Source organism: Schistocerca gregaria, chromosome 1 (assembly GCF_023897955.1).
Source record: "Schistocerca gregaria isolate iqSchGreg1 chromosome 1, iqSchGreg1.2, whole genome shotgun sequence".
NCBI classification, from domain to species: domain Eukaryota; kingdom Metazoa; phylum Arthropoda; class Insecta; order Orthoptera; family Acrididae; genus Schistocerca; species Schistocerca gregaria.
In genome coordinates this window covers 172,858,174-172,878,921 of record NC_064920.1, presented here as the reverse complement: position 1 = coordinate 172,878,921, position 20,748 = coordinate 172,858,174, and the positions used below count along the sequence as shown (strand labels likewise).

General features: G+C 44.5%; 1 protein-coding gene across 1 annotated transcript in view; it reads right to left on the bottom strand.

Annotated features, from left to right (window-relative positions):
• Positions 1 to 340: 340 nt before the first annotated feature.
• LOC126336176 (alpha-(1,6)-fucosyltransferase-like) overlaps positions 341 to 20,748 on the bottom strand; it is a 120,663-nt gene continuing 100,255 nt past the window's right edge. The window contains exons 4-5 of the mRNA XM_049999711.1: positions 8,556 to 8,793; positions 341 to 521 (exon numbers count right to left, since the gene is read on the bottom strand). Coding sequence (XP_049855668.1) covers positions 341 to 521; positions 8,556 to 8,793 — 419 coding nt within the window. The remainder of the gene's footprint in view (positions 522 to 8,555; positions 8,794 to 20,748) is intronic.

The window sequence follows — 20,748 nt, the reverse complement described above, 5'->3', positions numbered from 1 at the left end:
GTTACACACAGTTGTATTAACAAATATGGGTGAGCAGGAGAAGGGAATATCACTGTGAAAGGCCATGTATTCTATTATCCTCACTACTGCTACATTTTATCAGAAACATAATAAGCAAATAAACGAAGATAAGGTAACCAAATGCGCGTTTTCCGGAAGACATCAAAGGAAATAAAGGACGTATGACATATAACAGCACGACGCCTAGCTATTCTTCCTCAGTTTCTACTTCAATCATGTTTGTCGTGTAGATAAGAAAAATTCATGTTTTGTAACTGAAGGTTAAGTGCTTTGGATGATTTATTTATATCATTCTCAATTATAGTTCATGATTTATTACTCACTTTTTATTGATCTCATCGAAAACACTGACGTCGTCTGTAGCCACGTATATCTTCCTGGCTCCGCCGCCGTTTGTTATCTCGAGCGTTTCGTAGATGTCCTCTACTGCGGCCATGTACTCGTCGACGGCGTGATATTCAGCTTCGTGGAACAATTTGTCACTTCTTCGCACGTGGATCCTAGCGCCGACACAAACAAGCGGGTATAAATGTCAACATGAAAACAAACCTGAATCTCCGACAAATAATCAATTTATCTAATGAAGGCGCTACATTACCAGTTATAAATATTCTACGCACCAACTCTCTAAGGATCAGTTTATACAACTCCTATCAGTATTACATTTGAAACGTTTGCCGAACACATCTGCAGGTCACAAAAATCTAGAAAATTAATCTACGGCTTCGCGAAGACTGCTGACTGTAAACGTAATCATATGTGACGTGGTGTAATAACAAGAGCAAGCAGAGGTAAGCAGGCAGCTTTTTTTGAGTGTAGTGTCTCGCAACTATCTGTGGCGTGGGTGCAGGGTATAATACTAGTATGTTGCTCGAGTTCATTTGGCGCATCAACTGACGTACCGAAAGTTCATTTCGGTTAGATAAACAAGTTTAGGTTTGAAAATTAGCTAACAGCACCTTTAAAGCCTCTGAGGATGTCGCCTGCTGTAGGAGATGGAACGGTAACCACAAAACATGCCTTCGACCACAAGCTAACGCCCATAAAACCAGCGTCAACAAGCAAATGAATACTGACCATTGAAACATTGATTGTATGATTCTTACCTTTATTCATTTGTGATACTTTGTTACGAGGCAACCTCACAGGTTTTCCAAAAAAATGTACTTCAGTATCTCACAAGAAACTGTTCATATCAGGATTACTTTTTTATGGAATTTAGAGAAAAGAGCATCCCAGTTGTGATTCCGTACTGGAATGTCCGGTTTGTGAGTTTCTGATGACAGAAGTGATACATCAGCTACGGGTCACTCCAGTCTAGAAGATAGGGAATGGTTCGATATCAGGATGGGTTCTAAGATAAATAGATCTATTTGCGTTGATTTCCGAAACTGAGTTATCTTCGGGACCATAGTCCACTTTGAAAGAAGGAGTCGATCTGCAGTACCTAATCTGCGATAGTGATGGCGAAACGGAAATACTCTAGTAATCTGTCGACTTCCTTCTGTATACAAGGCGCTTGTAAAGATAGTGCGACAGGGAATCTGGACCTAGAGTACGCTAGTCACTCACATTACATACCATAATCTTTTCGCCCCCACATATTGTAAGTAAAAAGAACGAATTACATACATATTTCAAACAATGGAAAGTCCAGGATGCTACAAAAATAATATACTGTTCAAAAGAATGGGGTAACATGTGTATCAATGGCCAGTGTGTTAAATGTATTTTGATACAGGGGCACTTGTGGTCTTCTTGCATTGCTTTCAATACAATCAACAATTAAATTCACTCTCCATTAATTGGCTCTGTTATGCATTACAGTGCCAGGTGACCCCTCATAAGGAAGTGAGTATCTGTGTAACAGTGTTTTCTAATGAGGTGCAGAGATGGAAGCTGTCATTTTTGGACGTCGAATTCAACCAATTACATGTAATATGACATCTCAATGCAGTGCACATTGCGAGGGCAGCCTGTTTTTATCGAAAAAGGGTAGAACGTCGGTAGAGTTGCTGCAGAAGCCAGTACTAGATGGTGTAATAAAACTGATTATGGCGAGAAAACTGATCTTAGATCATATGAAGTGAACGATACTGCACCAAAGATATAAACACCAACAATCCACTGTTACACAGCTTTGTGAAAATGTTTAAATTTCAACATTTATAAATATTCAATGTAACTACAATGATGATTATGGACTTCTCAAAAAAGATAGGCAATTTGTCATATTTTATTTACGAAATGTGTGTTCCAAAGATTGTTTTGTGTAAATAGATCGATATATGATAGTAATTTCTTTGCTACATGTTATTATAGGTAAATCTTTTTTCTTTTGTGCAGTTGGTTGGACGAGTTAGAAGTGTGAGGATGGAGAAGGAGTTACGAGTGTTTTACTCGTTAATATTGTGAAGTGAAGTGACTGAAAATATATGTATAATTCTGCACTGTCACTTGCTCACTATCTCAGCGTGGCAAGTGCTGTGGAAATGTGATCGGGCGCTCAAGATACTAACTTACTCCAAACATTAATAAAACAACTTTGGGCAACAAGAGGGTTGGAACGTTCAGAATGGATACAGGTGAGAGTTGGACAAGGGGCTCAAGGTCCCAGAACCATCACAACCCTATGTGCGGACCGATGCCTGGCCATCTCTGCGTTGTGGCATCGTATAGACACCACCAAAGCAATTCAGTCCGATATCAGAAGTGTCACTGAAACCGTAGTGTCCGATCAAACTGTAATAAATACCTTACGAGAAAATATCTTCTGACAAAGAGGTTCCGTTCGGGTACCCCACTTGACATGACAATCCCTTGCAGCTCGCCTTCAGTTCCTCCGTTCCCATATCAAGGGGCAACTCCGTGACTGGCGAAACGTGTTAATTACAAACGAGTTCAGATATTCTCTGAAGCAAGGTGACGGCCATGTTCGTTTGTGGATACCTGTGGTGAGCAATATCTGCCAAATATTGTCCAGGTAATCGATAAATTTCCAAGGTTCTGTGATGTTGTTGGGAGGCTTCAGTGTTGAGGATCATACGGATCTTGGCGTTGTCCGTGGTAGCTTTACCGCCAGACAGTATCATCGAACAGAGCCCGTTGGACCATGTCGTGGCTGCTGCATACGGTGGTGGCCGTGAATTGCTTCTTATGCCAAGGACCACGTGGTTGTCGTCAGCAGGGATGTCTTACGAAGCCTTGAGTTTGAAGTAAGGGAATGGCACGCGGTGAGTCCTGACCTCACCCCTTGGTGCATCTGTGGGACATGCTTGACAGACGAGGTCGTGGTCGTCCTGTTCCATTACAGATTCTCCAATAAATCTCATGGCTCTCACTGAAGAATGGGAAAGGAAAATAAAGTACGACCTCCGTCGACTTGTACGGAGCATACCACATAGGTGTCAGGCGATGATAAACACTCACAGAGGGCATACACGTTATTGAAGCTCTCAAGAGACAATAAAAAGCACGCTGAAGGAAGCGACGAATGGTTTTATTTTTTCATTTTGTTTTCGATACTTCCCGAACATTTCAGGTCTTTTTGTGTAAAAGATCGAGACTGTAATGATGTTTTGTTGTGCACTTAATTTGTGACAGATGAAAGTATAATACGGTAACATACCGAGTCCTCAATTACTGCTCATTAGAGTATGGAACACACTAAAATTCGTGTTCCCCTAATTCTTCCCAACACTGTTTTATTACTAGGACAGATAACTACTCACCACGTAGAGAAGACGTTAAGTAGCAGATAGCCACAACATACATATGAGTTTTCGGCCAAAAGGCCATCTTCGCTGTGGCCAGATGGCCAGAGATCCAGACACAGTTGTCATGTGTGTATGCGTGTGTGTGTGTGTGTCTGTTTGTGTGTGTGTGTGTGTGTGTGTGTGAGAGAGAGAGAGAGAGAGAGAGAGAGAAGAGAGAGAGAGAGAGAAAGTTATCCTTGTGTGAATGGGTGTGTGTTTTCTACTTGATATGAAAGCCACTCGGCTGAAAACTCAAAGTGTGTGCGAATCTTTTCGTTGTGCCTGTCTGCGACTCAACGTCTCCTTTTTATGGTGAGTAGCAATCCATCCTTTTCATATGACTGTTTCTTACATGTCCCTTTTTATTTCTGTTTCTATTTCCTCTTTCTTAGTTTTCATTGTTTTCAGTTTTCTTTTATTGTTATTATTAGCAGCCTTTTTGTAATATTACGTGGAAGCTAGTTTTAATTGGTAGAATGTTAGTAGTTAACTTGTTGCTATTCCTTAAAAGAAACATTGCCTAAAAGGTTACACGTTTAGAGAACGAGGTAATATGTATATATCGGAATCCTCAAGCACTAACAAAATGTGCATCTTTTTTGTGTGTGTGAGCAAACTGCTTTCGAAATACTGCCAGACATTCACAGTTTGTCTTTTCATTGTTAAATATTGGCATTCTTTATTTGTTCTACAACGAGTGGCATAACAGTGTGCCAATACAATAACAGTCATGATCTGAAAAAAGTACTCACTGTCTGTTGATGGGTCGTCTTACATTTCAAAGTGCGCTACAGATACGGTAACGGGAGCAATCCACCCACATCGCGGTCAGAAACTGATTTCGAATCAGTTGGCAGAAGTTGATGGTAGGGTTCGGATTTGGCGGATTCCCCAGGAAACCATGGAACTGAATTGTCAACTCACTGCGCACACTGCTGGTGGCTCCATAATGGTTTGGGCTGTGTTTTCATGGACCATTGAGGGGAAATGGTTATGTTGGGCTTGTTGCAGACCATTTGCAGCCATCAATGGTATTCACGTTTCCAAACAATGATGGAATTTTTATGGATGACAGTGTGCCATATCACCGGACAATTATTCGTGACTGGTCTGAAGAACGTTCTGGAGAGTTCGAGTGAATGATTTGGTCACCCAAATCGCCTGACATGAATTCAATCGAACATTTATTTGACATAACCAAGAGATCAGTTCGTGCGAGAAATCCAGCACCTACAACACTTTCGCAGTTGTGGATGGTTACAGAGGCAGCATGGCTCAATATTTCTGCGGGCTACTTTAGCGAGTTGTGGAGTCCACGCCACGTTGGCTCACAAGGCCGGGCTAAAAGAGGTCCGACTCGGTATTGAGAGGTATGCCGTGACATTTGCCCCCTCGCTGTATATGTACAATTGTGGTAAATGATGAACCATAATGTCACTGAACCTTGAATTTCACTTACAAAATCTTTTCTTAAAGAATTTTCTTTACTTACTGGCAATTCATCAAGAACATTGACACATTTAATCACACTAGGTGAGCGACCGAGCGAGGTGGCGCAGTGGTTAGCACACTGCACTCGCGTTCGGGAGGACGACAGTTCAATCCCGTCTCCAGCCATACTGATTTAGGTTTTCCGTGATTTCCCTAAATCGTTTCAGCCAAATGCCAGGATGGTTCCTTTGAAAAGGGCACGGCCGATTTCCTTCCAAATCCTTCCCTAACCCGAGCTTGCGCTCCGTCTCTAATGACCTCGTTGTCGACGGGACGTTAAACGCTAACCACTACCAACCACTAGGTGAGCGTGGAAGTAGTTGCCAGGTAGTAACTGACGGAAAATTACTTTTAACAAATGTGAATTTATTCCTGAAAGCTTTTTCAAAACAAATTTAAAATTATAAGCAGAAAGCACATTCAAAATATGTAGTCACAGTATTATTTAGAGGCAAAAAACAATATTAACAGTAGGAGCGTTCGGGCTGAGAAGCTTGGCTGCTCCGTTTCAACAAGGCCGTAGTCATGACCGCTCACAACAACCTCACTGGTGCAAATCTGCAACACACCAGATTACTTTAAACAAAAATTTTTTAACAAGTTACACAAACATCTAAATTATGCACCCCATAAGAGGAATGGAAATGGTACAAGCCTCAAATTATTTGCCCCCGTAAGTGCAATTTGCTCTTACGGTTGAAGAGTGGCAAGCTTATAACCTAAAATGACTATTTAAATAAAACCGATAAAATGGAGACTTACATAAAATGTACAACATGTTCTACATTACACATTTACCGCCTCGCAAGATGACAACATATTTCACGAATTCGGCCTTTACATCTTAATTCTATAAATTCGTCAACACCGAATCCGACAAACATGACAGAGGCAGCTATTAACGTATGCCAGACCGACACACCGACAGACAGACACTACCTGCCTAACAAATGCGGACGAGAGCAGACGAGCTAGCTGGGACGAGGGACTGACCAAGAAAACAAGTAGAATTTAACAACTACATGACACAACATTTCTCGAGAAGACCTGGCGCAGCACCCCCAAAACGCTCTCCCCAATCGTATGCTGCCAGCCGCTTCAATGGACGCAGGGAGGGGCGCCGATCTTCCGTCTCACGGCGTCGCAGCTCGCGCCGCCCAGACCCATGTCGTGGTTCGACTCCTGTTGCTCTCGTGTTCGCCGCGAAGCCACTACGCCTCGCTACACGGCGTGGCTACTGGACTCACGTGGCGACCTCACATGCGTCGACGGTCCAGGCGGACAAGTCTCCTTGTGTCCCAGTGCGTGACTGACCAACCGATCGATCAAACCGCCAATGACCACTGACTGGCGGCCTAACACATACTGGCACTCCGGAAGACCGACAGACAGTAACCGTCTCACCAATGCGGACGAGAGACAGACCCAGAGTAACTGGCTGGCCAACTGACCAGAGTCGCCCAGACTGACAGACTGACCTGGCTGACCAACTGCCTCCGACTGACTGACCGACTCAGACTGACAGACTCACAGACTGCGGAGATTTTTTTTCCCCTTTATTGTAATTTTAATACCTCCACAAAGGTAGGGTGGCAGCAGCATTCTACGCTGCTCTTCAGCCTTAGACAATGAGAAAACAGAAAGAATACTCATAATTTACATAATGGCGGGTAAAAAACAGTAGACATACAATACAAAACACGGAGCCGTCCGCACTCGACGATAAACCACACTACAAACTGTTGACAGGACGCACAAACACTGATGATTTCGATGGCACATGTGAACGATGGAGCGTGACGGTGAACACTAAACACAAAACACGACGGCACACACGAGAAACGGATGGCGATGATCTCCGGCGCGCGAATGTCCACGTAACGTGAGCGAATCCGAGGACCTGCAAAGAGGGGAAGCGGGAGGGGGAGGGGGAGAGAGAGTGGTGAGCAAAGATGCCAATGACAGAGGAGAGCCGACCAGTGTGGCCGAGCGGTTCTAGGCGCTACAGTCTGAAACCGCGCGACCGCTATGATCACAGGTTCGAATCCTGCCTCAGGCAGGATGCGATGTCATTAGGTTAGTTAGTTAGGTTTAAGTAGTTTTAAGTTCTAGGGGACTGATGACCTCAGAAGTTAAGTGCCCATTTGTGACAGAGGAGACGGGAGTAGGAGCAGGGGAAAGGGGGTAGGGGAAGCCTGGGGGAGGAGTGGGGAGAGGGAGGAAGTAGAGAGGGTGCCAATAGGAACAAGACACAGGAGGAGGGAGGGAGGATCAAAGTTGGTAGGACTGGTAGATGGAGGGGGGAGGGCATCATCAGGGAGGGAGAGCTGGCGGAAGCCACCTTCGGAGAGGGTATGGAGAGTGTAAAGATGGAGAGCAGGTGGGATGTGGAAGTACAGGCGTGGCAGCGGACGGGGGCGGGAGAGGATGGGAGAGACCAGCGGATGATGAGGATCGAGTTTGCGGGAGGTGTAGAGGATCCGCATCTGTTCGAGGAAAAGGAGGATCTGGGGGAAGGGAATTAGGTCTGCGTGGGGGGAGGGGAGACGGATGCGATACGCGAGGCGAAGAGCATGGCGTTCGAGGATCTGAGGGGATTTGTAAGAGGTAGAGGGAGGGGAGATCCAGGCAGGGTGGGCGTAGCAAAGGATAGGACGAATGAGGGATTTCTAGGTGTGGAGGATGGTGGAGGCGTCCAGACCCCAAGTTCGGCCGGAAAGGAGTTTCAGGAGACAGAGGCAGGAGCGTGCCTTGGCTTGGATCGTCTGGAGGTGGGGGGTGGGGGGGTCCACGAGAGGTGACGGTCGAGGGTGACACCCAGGTACTTAAGGGTGGAGGTGAGGGCGATAGGACTGGTAGTGTAGAAATCGAGGGGGTGGGTTTGCCGACAATGATCGCCTAGGTTTTGGCAGGATTGACCTTAAGCCACCACTGGTTGCACCAAGTGGTGAACCGGTCAAGATGGGATTGGAGAAGGTGTTGGGAGCGCTGCAGGGGCAAGGAAGGCAGTGTCATCGGCGACTGCGGAGCTCATAGTGCCCCTTAAATGCACGTGACCAGGCAACATTTCCCCATCCACACCAGAGGGAGACACCAAAGCTGCGATTGCCACAGCGGCGCCACCGCCAGGAACGTATGGCGACTGCTTTATACTACGCACTGCTGGGCGCTTTTCAAAACAGCAAATTTTACTACGGCTCAGTCATGTTTAATCCGAACAGGAAAACTGTGTAAACAGCGGTGGTGCAAGCTGGCTTTGGTAGCAGCAGAGCGCTGCGCGCTGCTCACCCCACGATGGGCCTGGTGAAGTTGAGACGGCGCAGTGCTGCCCTCACGAGCTGGTCGGAGCGAGGCTGCAGGCGCATCAGGTAGCTGAGCACCTGGCCCACCCACCAGGCGTGCGGCGCGCCGTGGAACAGCCGCACCGTCGGCAGCAGGTCGGCGGGCACTGCCGGCGGATGGAACGGCGTGTGCGCCAGGAAGCCGCGGGCCGCCCCTAGCCGCACCACCAGGCGGTCTCTGCGCGCTGAAACATGCCGAATGTTCCGTCACGCTGACGTCTACTATTTATTTTTTAATTTGTCAGTAGAGACATACAGATAATTGCAGCATCCAAGAAGAAATCTTGATAAGACTTTGGAAACAGGATGGAGACCTTGGGTCAAAATCATTGTGGAGTGTAATTAGCAGTCTTCGAAAAGGAGGTAACAACGAAATGACAAGTATTTAGGACTGGTCAGGGAAACTGGTGGTGAATCCTGTTGATGCCTTGGGCAGATGGAGCTCTCGAAATCTGGACAGCAAGCTACACCGCAATGCAGAGCGCCTGTCTTGCAGAGTCTGCTGCTTGAGTTTGCTAAACATCTCCGTAACGCTATCACGGTTACCAAATAACCCTGTGACGAAACGCTTCACTCTCCTTTGGATCTTCTCTGTCTCCTCTGCCAACCCGACCTAGTACGGATCCCACACTGATGAGCAATACTCAAAGCATAGGTCGCACGAGTGTTTTGTAAGCCACTTTCTTTGTTGATGGACTACATTTTCTAAGGACTCTCCCAATAATCTCAACCTGGTACCCGCCTTACCAACAATTAATTTCATATGATCATTCCACTTCAAATCGTTCCACGTGGAACACGGGTACCAGGTTGAGATTCATTGGGAGAGTCCTTACAAAATGAAGTCCATCAACAAAGGAGGTGGCTTACAAAACACTCGTTCGACCTGTACTTGAGTATTGCTCATCAGTGCGGGATCCGTATCAGATCGGGTTGACGGAGGAGATAGATAAGATCCAAAGAAGAGCGGCGCGTTTCGTCACAGGGTCATTTGGTAACCGTGATAGCGTTACGGAGATGTTTAGCAAACTCAAGTGGCAGACTCTGCAAGAGAGGCGCTCTGCATCGCGGTGTAGCTTGCTCGCCAGGTTTCGAGATGGTTTCTTTCTGGATGAGGTATCGAATATATTGCTTCCCCCTACTTATACCTCCAGAGGAGATCACGAATGTAAAATTAGAGAGATTCGAGCGCCCACGGAGGCTTTCAGACAGTCGTTCTTCCCGCGAACCATACGCGACTGGAACAGAAAAGGGAGGTAATGACAGTGGCAGGTAAAGTGCCCTCCGCCACACACCGTTGGGTGGCTTACGGAGTATCCTACCTCTTGTCACTAAAGTTGTTCTGTTTTTTTTTCTGAACATGAGTCTACATTCGTTTCTTTGCTATTTTTGATATGATCTCTATAAAATTGTCCAGTGTGTGCACGACTGAAAGAGCGATTTAGCTCGACAGTTTGAAGATTTTAGTGTCTAGTGGATGAAAGGCATTGCACTAAGTAATAATTTTTATTGGTGGATATCAAAGAGTGGAAGTTTAAATTCCAAACTGACTGTCTATTGTTAATGTCACTTAAACATTTTTGTATATTTTAGATCTGAAGATGGCTTGTCAGTAATCAATAAAGGAATTATAACAACCTTGACTCACGATTTTTATCCATAGATTTTAAGGTAACAGAACCCCTTGCTCCCGATATGACATTGTTATGTAACAACGTAAATCAAAGGTAACTTATTGTAGCCTCATTAAATCTGGCGATGCTGAGGGAATTAGCTTAGGACTTGAGACACAAAAAGGAGTATCTCTGTTGGTCCATCACGGCCATAGGACATCGTCTGGTAAGTACTTTTCAATGTCAATAAACTTAACCAACAGCCATAAATTTTAAGATATTTTATTTTATTCTGAAAGCAAAAAGTTTCGGCAATTCATTTTGCCTTCTTCAGACCCCATACGGTTTATCCAAATACACGAACTTATCGTATAGCGCCTTAAAACACTGGATATAGTGAATGCCAATAGTTATACAAATGCTTCAAACGAAGACGTGACATTGGGGATCAGTTGCTGTCACGTCTTTGTATGAAGCACTTGCATAACGATTAGAATTCTGGATATCCGGTGTTTTATGGTACTACGCGGTAAGTTCGTTTACTTGGATAAAAGCGTATGGGGTCTGAAGATGGCAAAGTGAATTGCCGAAACTGGTTGCTTTCAGAATAAAACGAAATGTCTTAAGATATACGGCAGTTGAAGAGGCTTATTGACATTGAAAAGTATTAGAAAAGTAGTCAGTGTATTTTGTTACCTGATCTGCAGGTAAGGGTGGTTGAAGTAGAGAAAATATAAAATGAAAACGAAGAATTTGTTATCATCAAATATAAGTTTAAGTTGACGATAAGCAGCTCAGATACGAAGAAAATATATGCTTGGGAAATATTTTACTGTAGAAGAATGCCGAAGATCAGATTGGTGGATCGCGTAACTAATGAGAAAATAATGAGCAATGAAGAAGTACAGAAGCGAATTAGGGAGAAAAGAAATTATGGCACAGCTTGACTAAAAGAAGAGGTAGATTGATAGGCATGTTCTGAGGCGTCAGGGAATTGTCGGTTTGGCACTTGAGTGAGGTGTGTGTGGTAAAATTGTAGAGGAAGGTCTAAGAGTGAACACAGTAAGCAGCTTCAAACGCATGTGGATCACCGTAGTTATTCGGAGATGAACAGATGAAGAGGCGTGCATAGGACAGCCTAGTCTGGGGAGCTGCATCAAACGAGTCTACGGGCTGAAGAGCACAGAAATAATGACTACTCATCGTAAGTGGGGCGGAGTACGTGTCACGAGACTGTATTTGTACAGAAACTTCACTGATTCAGCCCGACGCGGAGCGAGAGAGGCGGTCTCCACAGCATTTGCGATCGCGGTCGAGTTGTATTCACGAAATGGCAGCCGCGTCCCCCGAGGACGAGCAGACAAATGAAGGGCGGCAGCGGGCGCGGTCTCATATGTTGGCAGAAACTCGCCGCACGCTGATGGCGCGGAAAGCCCCAGTTTGCGCAGGCAACTGTCTGGCGGGTGGGTTGCGGCGGAACACAGCACGGTCGTTTCGTGCCGTGTCTGTCCGTGCGGCACAAATAGACTGCGAGTTCGGTGTCGTCTCGACGGGTCACTTTGACCCAGTATACGCGAGCAGTTCGCCAAATGGCGTGATCTGCCGTTATCTGATTTACTGAGTTCATCAGCCCGTTTCCTTGTTTCGGTAATGTAATACCATGCGATATATACAATGTAAAACAGCTATGAAGATAAATTCTGTTGTGGTTGTCAGGAGAGCCAACACCGTGTTACTAGAGGAGGCCGAAAGGCACGCGTTTTAGCTCACGCAGGTTGGCGTGAGGTCTGGAACAGGACAAGCCAATTAGAATTTAAAGAAACGGACGTAACTGGTGGAATACTTAACTTTAATCCATTAATGACGAACGTCGGTTTTGAGTGTACATGATTCACAATATCAACAACTGATAATGGCGCCTTGCTAGGTCGTAGCAGATAACGTAGCTGAAGGCTATGCTAACTATCGTCTCTGCAAATGAGAGCGTATTTTGTCAGAGAAACCAGTGCTAGCAAAGTCGGCTGTACAACTGGGGCGAGTGCTAGGAAGTCTCTCTAGACCTGCCGTGTGGCGGCGCTCGGTCTGCAATCACTGATAGTGGCGACACGCGGGTCCGACGTATACTACCGGACCGCGTCCGATTTAAAGGCTACCACCCAGCAGGTGTGGTGTCTGGCGGTGACACCACAGATTCTCTCGTTAAACAATGTCATTTCAGTTTCAAACTTCCGTTGTTTGAGAGCAGATTAACAATGCGGAGGATGCAGGTTCGTAGATAAGTTGTAATTTGAAAACACTGTCCTTTGACTTAAACGATGAACCACTCTAATTGTTTTATACACACGAAGGTCGTCTTGATGTAACTGTTCACTGGTTTCATCTTTTATCAATTAAAGGAACTATCGTAAATTATTTGTTATTTTTGTTCGATAACATTTAAACTGCGATAGGCATGTGTATGCTGTACGGTGAACTATATAGTTATGTGTGGGAAAGTTAAATTCTCTGTTCTAACAACTTTTGAAAAAGTAATTTCTGTCATACACTGAACTTGACGAAGGAATATTTTATGAATGTGGGGTGTCTGTGCTTTCTGACAATTCTGAACACAACTGATTCGTGCAATTTTCCTGGTGATTCACTTGTATGACCACCCGAATGGAGCAGACGAAGGCTGCTACTACCCAACCAACTGCGTGTAATGTACTGCTAATTCTCTTGTGTGGCACTCTCAGAATGATCAGAGCAATTACTGCTATGCAGATGTGTGATTAATTGAGCCATACAAAGAATCTTGCTAGCTGCGATACTTTTTCCCACACGTGAACCATTAGTAGCTGCATTGTGTTAAGCCTGATTTTTTTCCTTCTGTTCCTTCAGTTCATAGGCGAATTACTGATGCTAAGCTGTGTTCGCATCGCCCCTCTGTCCATATAAATGGAGATGATGTTTTAACTACTGACGACGCCTTTGGCACAACTGCTTTATGAATCTCCATTGCAGGATGTGATTTTATTGTATTTTACTTCTAATGATGGTATTTCTAGATATAACGAAACCATGGTCAAGAATTATAATAAATTTTTATCCTGCAACTGTTTTGGCTGTCATCATTTACCGTGAAGCAATGAAAAGGGCGTTTGTGCACCACGTTAATCAAGATGGGCTTTGTGACGTTTCATACAGGCTTGTGAAGCGCTTCACACTAGATATACTGGGCGATTCAGTAACTGTTGCAGTCATGGACTGTGCGGCTGGTCCCGGCGGAGGTTCGAGTCCTCCCTCGGGCATGGGTGTGTGTGTTTGTCCTTAGGATAATTTACGTTAAGTAGTGTGTAAGCTTAGGGACTGATGACCCCATAAGATTTCACACACATTTTTGAGTAACTGTTGTCACCATGAATACCTCTGAAAACATGATAGGAGCTGAAAAGTTTGTGGGACAAATCTTGCATGGGACAACTGGAGCCATAATATGACGTAGGCTTTCTATTGCTAGGTGGGGTCTCGTCAGAGATATGTAGATCAACTTTTTTCTTTTAATGGGGAGCTATAGTTTGGTACTTACTTTCTGATAGCGGCTATCGAGACGAATCCAATGATGTGTAACAATAAGGTCTTTGAAGGTCAACGAAGGTCCCAAAGGTGGCACGAACGTCTATTACATTTCAGCTACTATCCTACTTTCGGAGTTATTCTAGTTGGCATTAGTTAGTGACACACCTGTATTTATGTAACTAACGTTTGTACAACATTTATGATTTTTTTTCAGCTGATCGGTGGGGAATCTAAATCGTATCGAAAGCGACTTGAGATAATATCTATTGGCACGTGTAACAGCTCATCACAAAGAAAGTACACCTCAGTCCGCGAATTAACGTACGCAAAATCACTAGATGGGTTTGAAAGCAGAATTGCAATAAGTTGGGAGCGGAATACGGTGAGATGATGTAACTTGCCTGAATTACGTGAGAGTCTGGGTAACACGCAGCGATCTCTCACCATTCCAACAAAATTAAGAAGCGGATCGAACGCAACGATTCGATGTGTACGGATCACCTGACGCTCAATATAACGCGTCCCGTTTGACAAAAGCATTTTAATAAGATTTAAAATAACATCAATTGATAACGAATAACGTAATCAGTTAAGGAGGGGGAGATGACATCGCGAGTGATTCACACAGAAAGAAGCTTATCTTTACTTTATAAGTAACTTATAAAATCATCGCTAGGAGTGGACTCAATTGCATGAAAGGTACAATTGTAATTTCAACAGTGTGCGTGTAAGAGATAGAAACCACAGCAACTGAATTCCCAAGTCTGATTTAACTTGCACTGTTATTGTTCATTAACTTCCAGTCATTAATAGTACATCTTCGCGTGGGCATCCGCAGTAATTTTTCCAGTGGGAACAGGATTCAAAAATTGCCATTGTTTTTATATAAAGAAATTGGTCAGTTTCAAGACGTGTCTTGCAACAGAAACTAAATTTTATATGTGAGAACAAAAATTATTATATCGCTCTCAGTATGTGAATAAAAGCTCTGCATTCCAGATTCTGGGGGAGGGAGGTTGGAGTTAGCGAAGTTCCCCTCTTGATTCCGCTTTTCGAACTCTCTGCATACTCGTAATAATTACTTTAACTGACATTGTGTTGGTTGCTTGTGACCTCTGCAAATGAAAACAGTTCTATAGCCGAATATTGTTTAAATTATGATAATTTACTAGTAGAGAGCTTAGTGTGCGGCCTATGCACCATTAAAACATTGGTATTGCGCGTCAGCAGTTTCGAGTCCAGACAGGAGGTATCTGAGCAGTATTCACATCATCGCAGTTTGGACACATTGTTTAGCTACAGTGACCAATAACATGTGCACCTGAAACTTCCTGTCAGATTAAAAATATGTGCCGCACCGAGACTCGAACTCGGGACCTTTGCTTTTCGCGGGCAAGTGCTCTAGCTCAAGTGGTTGAGCACTTGCCCGCGAAAGGCAAAGGTCCCGCTGCCAGGAAGTTTCATATCAGCGCACACTCCACTGCAGAGTGAAAATCTCATGAGCATCTGTTGTGTATATGCATCCAAACCATCTGCATCTTTCTCTGATATTAGAGCGTCCTGAAGTGGATACTATGTTTGAAGAACAAAAGATGGGAGGCTGCTTCATGAACACTAACAAATTCACGACCACGGCTTGGCTGCCAAAATCAGCCGATCTTACACAATCAAGCATTTCTGGTGTGGTGTCAATAGCCGTTTAAGCTCGTAGAATTCGGTACCCCACTGCAGACTGTTAACGGAGCTACGAGCATACGTAATAGATTCTCAGATATGACAGTAGCTCGAAGACTTCTTAAGTAATACAATCCATTATGTTGTCCACCATGGCATTTGTTCACCAGATACAAGGGTTTCGTCAGGTCTGCCCCAGGGAAGTGTAATAGGACCACTATTATTTTCAAAATACATAAATGATCTAACAGACTGGGTGCCACCAATCTGTGGTTGTTTGCTGATGATGTGACGCACGGGAAGGTGTCGAAGTTGAGTGGAGGAAACAGGATGATCTAGACAAAATTGTCGTGATGAACGGCAGCTGGCTCCAAATGCAGAAAAATGTTACTGAACAGGAGAAACAAACCCGTACTGTTCGGATAAACTTTAGTAATACCCTGCTTGACTCATTCACGTCTTTTAAATATGTGGACATAACGTTGCAAAGCGATATGGAATGGAACGATCACGCTACGATTGTGTTATAGAAGGCGAATGATCGACTTCGGTTTATTGGGAGAATTTTAGTATGTAAATGAGACATCATATAGGGCACTAGTGCTACCCATTGTTGAGTATTACTCGAGTGTTTGATATCGCACCCGGCGAACGGTCTACCCGAAGGGAGGCCCTAGTCACACGACATTTATTTATTGAGAACATTTGGAGAACTGGCATTTCAAGCATACTGAATAGCGATTCTACTGCAGTCAACATACATTTAGCTTAAGAACCTCGAAGATACGAGAAATTATTGCTAATACGGCACAGGATACCTTCCGACACGCACAATGCAGTGGCCTTCGGAGTATGTATGTAGATGTAGAATTACAAAAGAACTACGGCTTCGTGTGAGAGATGAGTGCGTGTACATCGTGATATCCAATTTGTACTCTAAGTATGGATGAAAAGGTGAAACGTAGGGTGAAACACTCTTCTTCTACAACAGCGCGAACATTCAGAAATTTTCAATATGTTCTTCGATTTTCTGTGGGCATGAGAAGATCACCCTGTTCCTAAATTACAATAATCGCTGGACAATCTAATTCCTCATAAATGGCGAGCACATACTTATCATTTCTTTGTGGCTCAAATAAGACGGCAGATGTCTGATATTTCACCCTCGACCTGCCCCCAATATCGCCCTGTCTCGCAACCGCTATTGTCCGCCGTTCGCAATAATCCCCGCTGTCTCCCCGACCTCTCATTAGCAGTTTCCTTTAAGGAAGGACTCATCGAAAAGCCCCCCAGTGTCTGCGGTTCCTTGCAGTTTTTTTTTTTTTTTTTTTTTTTTGCCAGCTCTTCAACGAAGCTGCAGAAGAAAGCGAGCTGTGGCAGGTAATTTATCCAGGCACAGATTGCAGCAAGATTTTTTTTTCTTTTCTCATCTACAGAGTGGTCAGAAAAATTCAGAGTAGCATGTAAGCGTGTCGCACGATAGGTTGTGGTGAGAAGTAATTGTTCCAAAACAATTCGATACCTTCCGCCGTTTCCTAATTAATTAGCATGGAAGATAGCCAATCACGCCGTTGTGCGTGCAAATTTCAGGGGCTTTGCATTGGAGGTGTCCCCAAACGTATTCTTTGTTTGGTTTCATAAAACCGAACGAGATAACAATATATGAGGGCCGATCGGGAAGTAACGCACAGTAATTTCTTCCTCCCCTGATATTGCAGCTGCTATGTTGAAATTTCACGACGAAATACACTACTGGCCATTACAATTGATACATCACGAAGATGACTTGCTTCAGACGCGAAATTTAACCAACAGGAAGAAGATGCTGTGATATGCAAGTGATTATCTATTCAGAGCATTCACACAAGGTTGGCGCCGGTGGCGGCACCTACAACGTGCTGACATGAGGAACGTATCCAACCGATTTCTCACACACAAACAGCAGTAGACTGGCGTCGCCTGGTGGAATGTTGTTGTGATGCTTTGTGTAAGGAGGAGAAATGTGTACCATCACGTTTCCGACTTTGATAAAGGTCGGATTGTGGCCTATCGCGATTGCGGTTTATCGTATCGCGACATTGCTGCTCGCGTTGGTCGAGATCCAATGACTGTTAACAGAATATTGAATCGATTGATTCAGGAGGGTAATACGGAACGCCGTGCTGGATCCCAACGGTCTCGTATCACTAGCAGTCGAGATGACAGGCACCTTATCCGCATGGCTGTAACGGATCTTGCAGCCATCTCTCGATCCCTGAGTCAACAGATGGGGACGTTTGAAAGACAACAACTATCTGCACGATCAGTTCGACGACTTTTGCAGCAGCATTGACTATCAGCTCGGAGACCATGGCTGCGGTTACCCTTGACGCTGCAACACAGACAGGAGCGCCTGCGATGCTGTACTCAACGACGAAACTGGCTGCACGAATGGCAAAACCTCTTGTTCGCATTTACGGCATTTTCAACAGTAGACGTTACATTTCAGGTGTGTTACGACCCGTGGCTCTATCATTCATTCGCTTCGTGCGAAACTCTACATTTCAGCAGGATATCGCACAACTGCATGTTGCAGGTCCTGTACGGGCCTTTCTGGATACGGAAAATGTTCCACTGCTGCCCTGGCCAGCACATTCTCCAGATCTCTCACCAATTGAAAACCTCTGGTCAATGGTGGCCGAGCAGCTGGCTCGACAAAATACGCCAGTCACTACTCTTGATGAACTGTGGTATCGTGTTGAAGCTGCATGGGCAGCAGTATCTGTACACGCCATCCAAGCTGTTTCACTCAATGCCCAGGCGTATCAAGGCCGTTACTACGGCCAGAGGTGGGTGTTCTGGGTGCTGATTTCTCAGGATCTATGTAGCCAAATTCCTTGAAAATGTAATCACATGTCAGTTCTAGTATAATATATTTGTCCAATAAATACCCGTTTTTCAGCTGCATTTCTTCTTGGTGTAGCAATTTTAATGGCCAGTAGTATAGTTTGCAATTTGTGCTCCAGAGGGTATTTTGTTTTCTTGTGCAGGTCCAGCGACAGAAACCTGAACTACGAAACACACATGTTGCGCATGTTACTGTCGTCTATTGTGAAGAGCAGTGAAGTGTAGTCCGATATTTGTGGACCAAAAGGCATAAACCGAGAGAAATTCACCGGGATTTGCTTGGCGTTTACGGGGACAACTGTGTGGACCGTTGCAATATCTTCAGGTGCTTTCTTCGAAGAGGGCCGTGTGAACGTTAATGATTCGCTACGCCCCGGGCGGCCGCTAACAGCTGCAACCTCGCAGAATGTCGGACTCACTGATGCAGTAATTTTGAAGAACCAGTGTGTGCAACTGCGAACCTCATCACAAGAGTTCAACATTTCATATGGATCGGTGTACGATACTGCTGATGACACGTTGATATTTCGTGAAGTTAGTGCTCGCTGGGTGCCCAAGGCACCACAAAGGCCAGCGAATGATCACGAGTTCGGATCACGTTACGCAGCACAAGGGCACGACTTTGTGAAAGGAACCGTTACTGGTGGCGAGTTGTGGGCGCACCAAGCCGGCCTCCATGTCGTCAAATGGTGCTGGTTCCCCAGTCCGAAAAAAAATTCAAAGTGACTCAGTCTGCTAGGGCAGCGCCTGCAGCAGTGTCCTGGGATTGCGTGGTGTGTTATTGGCGGCCTTTGCTGAACATGGGACCATTGTAAATGCTGCAGCCTACATTTAAACTTTGGCTGAGTTGCGTCTTGCCCTTCGTGACCAACGCCACAATATTAATGCCTATGGTGACAAACTTCTTCATGACAATGCTCGCTCCCATGTTGCTGCCACTGATCGTGAGAAAATCGCCAGATGTGGGTGGAAGGCGCTCCGGCATTCACCATACCGTCCGGACCTTGCAACGTCAGACTTTCATCTGTTTGGATCTGTAGAGAAATTACTTTTCAGCCAAGGCTTTGTGGCAGATGCAGACGTAAAATCAGCAGTCCGCAGATGGCTATACTGCAGCCAAACGGACTTCTATGAAGGGGGCCTAATGAAACTGGTACCATGATGAAAGAAACGGCTTCATAGCATTGGTGACTGTGTAGAAATGTGGATAAAATGTATAGGACAATTTCTAATGTTTTTGTTTTGCTACCTATTAACTTTTTTAGTAATAAAATTGCAGTGCGCTATTTTCCCATCTTCCCTCGTGAAAGTGGGATATGGGACGATAGCAAGTCTCACGTGTTATCATCTACACCTTGGTTTGTCAATTTTTTTACCTATTGTCCACTTTTACATCTCTCATAATAATAATATTTTCTAACTGTCAACCGGCTCTACAGTAATGTTGATTTATGAAGTGGGTAAGTAACGTTACGTCATGAATTTTACAAAACAGAACTAGAGCACATAATACTCATCAAATACTTTTGTGAAAATTTGGTGAAAACGTAATGAAAATGTTGTTTAAAGTACCTACCGCCACCATGAAAGCCGGAACGCCTTCTAGAGGGCTGTAGAGACCAGGTTGCCTGCGACTGATCTACGTTATGAGAAGTGACACTAATTGTATCTTGTGGACCATTAGCATTTTCTCACGGGAACAGACTAAATGGCTAACTTCAAATCTATTTAACTTTGAAAGGGCGCCACGTATCGATTTTTTTTCTTAACAACCTACCCAGTAACGCTCTTACATACATTTCAGGCTGTTTCTGACCATCCTCTACTGGATCATCGCGTAACATCGTCATATTTCTGAGTCAAGCAGCATTAACAACAATGGAAAATACCTTTCTCGCAGATAGTACCTTACATTAATCAAAACCTCCAGAATATGAATGCCGCGCGGGATAGTCGCGAGGCTTAGGGCGCCTTGTCACTGTTCGCGTGGCTCACCCCGTCGGAGGTTCGAGTGCTCCCTCGGGCATAGTTGTGTGTGTTATCCTTAGTCTAAGTTAGTTTAAGTTAGATTAGTTAGTGTGTAAGCTTAGATACCGATGACCTCTGCAGTTTGGTCCCATAGGATCTTACCACAAATTTCCATAATTTCTAAAATATATTTGTCTCGTTATCCTCCGCAGTAGCAGTTATATATCAGTTATTATTTGTGTTTCCGTCTTAAGCTGATTGCAATTTAAGAGCAACCCCAGACATCTAACATTTGTAGAGGATCATCACTGGAAAAATATACATGATCCTTACAAAGAAATGTCAGTTTCAATCAAAAAACAGAAAAATGTGGAATATTATATGTAAGTTGTTAGAAAAAAAGCGTATTCCCTTTTTGTTTTTTACTGTATGCGCATTGTG